Here is a 6000-nt window from a genome sequence, read left to right as displayed (position 1 = left end):
AGCATGAGACCCATGTAGTTTTAATTGCACATCATCAACAGCTGGGTGGAAAAAACGCCGTATGCATAAATTATATATATTTCATAATATTTTTTCAGCGCCAGTTTGGCCAGCACTCTAATTCTGCTGAATGCGTTTGGATGTGTCAACAAATTTGTGAGCTATCAAATTAAAGGCTGGCGAGTGGGAATTCCCAAATGGAAGGGAAATGGCCACAAAACGGACACAAAGTGCTCACATCTGGGTGACACGACAATGGCTGGAATTGAAAATGCAGCGTTTGAGTTTTTTTTTTTACACTTTTATTGAATTTATATTTGGTTTTTCAGATCGAATCTCTCGTTTTTCGGTTCAAATTCACTGGTCAAATTGCATGGTTCTGAATGTGTGTGTCTTGGTATGTGTGTGTCCATATGGTGTGCGCGTGTCTGTATTGGTGTTTTGGTGAGTGTGTGTGTTTGTGTGTGTGGCGATGCTCAGTTTATTTGCAGCGCCTTCGTTAATTTTTGCTTAGACCTATGCAATTTAATCCGCAACTCTTGTTCCACTTGATGGTAGGATCCTGTTCTCATACCCCTTTCGTAATTATAGTTATTATGAATTGTAATATTTCAAAGTGTCCCGTTTCAACTGGAACAACACACACATTTTCCATTGAATTCGGCATTTTTCTTATTTAACCACATTAAAATTGTTTGCTTTTTACGCCATTGTTTATGCTTAAAATTGTATTTAACATATTTACTTTAAAATTGTTTTTGCTCTTCACGCATTTTCTCTGTTTACTTTTTCCTTTAATTAACTCTACCACAAAAACACAAAAAAAAAAAAACAAACCCTCACAAAGAAAAGGAAACAACGAAAAAACGAGCTTCATAAAATTAATATACACATATCGAACGAACATAATAGTGGGGTCAACACATTTTTAATTATCTCTTATCATGTACATATTTATATCGGTTTCATTCAATTACAATATACCATATATTTATAGGTTTAGCATCTGCAACATGGACTTTATTTCACCTTATTTTATACATAGAAATTGTTGTCGTTCCTTTTATATATATTTGTTTTATTTTTTTTGTTTGCAATGCGACTTTTCTCTATGTCGGTTCTGGTTTCGGTTTGATATTGAATTAAATTCAATTTGCCTATAAACATTTAAACACTCTTTTCAAGTTTCGCTTAGACTAGTGCATGCGGATAGATGGAGAGCAAAATCAAAATCCTGCCAGACACATTTACATTACATTAACTTTATATGCGGTTGCAGCTCCCTGCAAAGGGAAAATCGACTGTGACAAACTTCGAATGGAGGTGATGTAACTGGAATTATGTTCGGGATGATTCTGATTTCGATATTGATCCCAGAACTTGTTGGCCTTTGAAAGGAGCTTGGAAAACATTCAACACTATTATTGAGAAGATTAACAGAAAAAAGAGATTCTTCTTAGTGAGATTTTTTCTGAATTTTTTTGGTCTTTACTTTGGGGTTTTTAGTATATGTACTTTTAATTTGCTAAACGTCATCACATTCATAAAATATATTCCTTTGGTTTTCCCTTCTGCTCTGTTCTGTTCCATCTTTATCATTATAGTTATGCGTACCATATTCATATCCATATAATTACGTGTAGTATGGAGAGTATTTTAAATATTTTCTTTTGTTTTTCATTTGGAGCGAAAACGTATGAGAAGTTTGTTTCCAGTGCCTGGCTCACCAGATTTTTGGGGGCTGGGATGGGACAGGGTTAGACCCTTTCTCTGGGGTGGGATCGCGGATCTGATTCTGATTCTGATTCTGATTCTAATTCTTCTTCTTCTTTTTTTTTTCTGTGTACCTCTATCTTTCCACTAGCTTGGCTTAAAGTTACAGTGTTACTGCGTTCTTGTGTTTCTTTTTTCTTTTCTTTTATTTTTTTCTTTTCTTTTTTTTGTTTTTTTTTGGTTGAGAAAGTCAGTTAGAGAGTTGTAGAGAAATATAGAGAGAGATAGAGATAGATAGAGAGAGACACTTAAATACTCAAGTTGAATTAGCAATACGCTTTATTGGATAGTTGGTTAGTTCTCTATGTCAATATCTGCTCTCAATGGCATTTGCGTTTTGGATTTTCGTTTCGTTTCGTTCGTCAAACATACAACAATAATTAATGTCGCTTAGGCCCTAAACACATCAAAATGACCTATATATATAGGTAGAGATTATTCTGATCTGATATATGGGTGTAGCCAAAAAAAAAAAACAAAAAAAATCCATAGACTAATTATGCTGCTTTACTTATATGTACACATTAAATCCAACAATCAATCGCTAATCCTAGTCTCCTCCATTCGTTTTTAGCTACTTCTCCGCATTGCTTTCTCCCGTTTTCCTTCGCTTACATTTTACTATAGTCTTGAACTTATGCTAGTTATAAAAAAAAAATTCATTTTCGTACTCTTTCTTGCCTGAAATCGCAAGAACATCCCGTCGATACTTCACTCTGCTATTTGTTTTTAATATGTTTAGACACCTATAGCTTATCCTTGTACTAGAGAATGTTTCAATGAGTGTGTGTGTGTGTGTGTGTGTGTGTGTGTGTGTGTGTGTTTGTATTTCAGTTATAAATTGGAACCAGCCGAAAAAAGTTGAACAGATGTCGTTTTCTTTACCAGTTATCGTTGGAAGAGAAATCTCATCTAAGTTGCTGTATTTACAAGGTGTGTTTTTGTTTGCCTCGCCCCTTAATAACATGACTTTACGAAAATCATCTGCCTAACTCTCATAATGTTTCATAATCATTTTTACCTTACTTGAATTATCTTTGGAATCCATTTTTGTTCCACCTTTTTCCCCTACTGCATTGTCTATGTATGTATCTTCGGTAATTTGTAGTTTTTAGAAAAATCTGATAAATACAATACGTTCGTCGGACCAGCTCTGGCTACTTAATTTAGTGATAACAGGATAAGCTCCAGCGGAGAAAAGGCCCACAGGTGGGACGAGAGCAGGACCGAAAACCGAAAACCGAAGGCCAAAACCCAGGAAACCAAGGAACAGAGGGTTGGGTAGGGGCAATGGATGGTACAGGGGAAATAGAGGAAAGAGGGGGAGTTGGGAGTTGGTGAAGGCCAAGAAGCAGGAGCATTTCCCCGAGCCTCGAGCCTAAAATGCGATTCCTGTTGGCAATTCGGCAGCGATTCCGTGTCGCGATCCGCCGAAGAGCTATGTCCCGGGCACCGGAATCTCGAATCCTCTGCGGCAGAAGTCCTCCTTCTTGAGGATCCCAGCCTCTCCGAGAGCCTGGCAGTTCCGGGTGCTTCGTTGTCCTCTTGGCGTGTCCTTGGTGAAGGTCGTGCCAGGTCGATGGGCGGTGCTACGGCCGGGGGGCGTGGCCGGGACGAGGGCGGCGGCGGAGCAGCAGCAGGCCACCAGTTGCAGTAGCATCAGCGTGCCGCAGGTGAGGAGGACCAGCGGCAGCAGTACCGGCGGCTGGGACGCCGTAGAGTTGCCGTTGTTGCCGGTATGCATGGCCGCCGGATGCTCGCCTGGAACGAAACGGAAACGGAAACGGGAGAGAGCGGTCAGTGATCGACTGGTGGAACAGTGGTAAGTGGAACAGCGACACGAACAGCGATTGGCAGGCAAGGATGCAACCCCCCCTTACATTGGAAAATATTTTTTTTTTATTTTTTTTTTGAGTTTGTATAAAGCTCCAAAATAGCAAACGTTTTTCTTCGTCTTAAGAGATCCAGCAAAAATTTATTATCGCAATACCTTCGAAAATATAGGTTTTTAAGCTGGTGATTTTCAGATAGTTAGAAGAACATTTCCAATTTTCCACTTAAGACTGGTAGACAATCTAGCTGAAACAGTTACTTAGCGATCTTAATTATATTGAAATATTCACACACACCCTAGATGAAATTAGTAAAAAGCAAAAACCTTTATTTAATTTAAAAAAAAAATAAAAATCGACAATAACTCATCCAAAAATTCGGTTTTTACGAGAAAGTTCCTTAAAATATTATGTGCTTTAATTTTTTCTTCGTACATTTAATTCATTTTGAGATACATATTTCCTAAATTAAGTTCCTAAATTCAAAATTTGTAAAGCTTTTAAAAACCGAAAAATTGTTATTATAATTTGATGTCAGTTGTGAAACCTTTGTAAGACTTTAAACCTATTTTAAGTTGACCATGAAAACGAGTCTTAATGATTTTAACTGCTTTTCACATTCATCACCGATATGCAAAGATGCAGCCCCATTACATTCACATTAATTTACACTTTTTCATATCCATGGTTAAAAGAAGGAATATTTTGCAATCTCTTCTTTAGAATCATTTAATTATAATATTTATTATAATTATTATTATTATACCATTTTTGAAATTTGTTTTATAAAACCTTACAGTTACACTTTGTGGAAAAAAAACTTCCTTGCAGTACACCACCAAGCTATTTAGCTTCCTACAGGTTTTGAAACATTTGGTAGGCGGTTCAAAAATAAACAAAACAAACCCCTTTCTTCAAGCTGATACTTCCGCTACAATTTAACTACTTTTGGATTCAACAAAATCTCATTGCTCTTTGATTAACTTTTTCGCAACCAAATCGAGCAAATAAATGGCTCGCCAGACGAGAGTATATGCAAGCTATTCAGATAGTTGCGAAACAATCAACAGACCGGATGCGATGAAAATCGCCGCAGACCAATAAAAGGCAGCACAAGAAGTTAATTTGGAAGTGGACTGCATCTCGCAGATCCACTAAAATACATTGATTTGAGATGCGAGACGAGACGGGAGTGGAGTTGAGTAGTAGATAACTTGGGCCTGCAGCCGTATCTGCATCTGCTGCCACTGCCATTGGCCCCCCTGGAAAATCCAGAAGCTTTATTGCCTATTAACTTAATTGCCGGCAATAAAAACGCCAAGACTGGCTAAAAAAAGAGCAGCAAAAAACAAGAGCAGCATTCAAAAACTGCCCAACTACTTCGCGGTGGGTGGTTTGGGCATGGGTTTTTGGGTGTTTTTTGAATGGTTTTGTGTGCTCATCACAGTATTGGGTGGGTGGCACAGATGGCAGATAGGGAGCCATAAATTCTGGCATGAAATGCGCGATAGTCTGTCGTCGAGGCGGATACTGCTGCCATACTGCTGCTATACTGCTGCTACACTGCTACTTCTGCAGCCCCTACAGCTTCTATGGCCTCAGCCGCCGCTTCAATTATCATGCATCGTTCGTCCTTTACGAGTTCGTTGATGCCCATCATGAGCTGTTACTTAAGAGTCCGTCTGTGTCTGCATAGGCTCCCCTGTCTGAATGTGCGTGCGACTGGGCCGCACTGTGGTGCTTGTACACCTAGTGAAAGCACTTTCTCCGCGACCTGAATGCTGATTATCGTGCCGGCTCGCTGGCAATAAAACCTCGAAACCCAGGAAAGCTGAAAGAAAAACGGCTACATATATCTTTAAAATAAAAGTGCGATGTCTTCGGAAAATAATCAGCAACTATGTATTTGAAATAGAGCCAAAAATGAATACCTATTTTCTTTTGGATACTAAAGAACCCTTTCAAGTCATAACAATTTATAGAGGCATCTGCATAAAATATTTATATAAAATAAAATCAGTTGGCGATAAACTTTTTAATAATTCATAAGCATGAAAATGTAATTTATTAACTTAAAATTTCTAAGTAAATTTATTGATATCTTATGGGTATATCGCTAATGGTTTACTAAAAACAATATATCTTTAAACTTTAGCCTAGCTGAACCCTATATTTTTAATGTTGTTCATAATAAGTCAGTTTTAATTTTTTGATAAACAAGAAATTCGTTGCTAATCGACAACATAAAAAATTGAAATTTGAAAAAAAAAAATTTTTTTGTTGTACAAAAGAATTTAACTTATGTATTAATTGAAAAATATAATAGAAACTAACAAGATATATTTTACCAATTCCAAATTACTTAATTTAGAGTGTGTACTTAATATAAAAAATG

At 37.3% G+C, this 6000-nt stretch overlaps 1 protein-coding gene across 4 annotated transcripts in view; it reads right to left on the bottom strand.

Moving 5' to 3' along the window:
* Nucleotides 1-269: 269 nt before the first annotated feature.
* LOC108135421 (zwei Ig domain protein zig-8) overlaps nucleotides 270-6000 on the bottom strand; it is a 165327-nt gene continuing 159596 nt past the window's right edge. For 3 of the 4 annotated variants that reach the window (XM_017256145.2, XM_017256146.2, XM_017256147.2), the window contains one exon: nucleotides 270-3534. In XM_017256145.2, the coding sequence (XP_017111634.1) occupies nucleotides 3212-3534 (323 nt within the window). In that variant the 3' untranslated portion in view covers nucleotides 270-3211. The remainder of the gene's footprint in view (nucleotides 3535-6000) is intronic. The other variant, XM_017256148.2, reaches the window with a different exon arrangement.

Source organism: Drosophila elegans, unplaced genomic scaffold, assembly GCF_018152505.1.
Source record: "Drosophila elegans isolate 14027-0461.03 unplaced genomic scaffold, ASM1815250v1 contig_149, whole genome shotgun sequence".
Classification (NCBI taxonomy): Eukaryota; Metazoa; Arthropoda; class Insecta; order Diptera; family Drosophilidae; genus Drosophila; species Drosophila elegans.
Note: the sequence above shows the minus strand (reverse complement) of the source record. Positions and strands in the feature narration are given on the sequence as shown.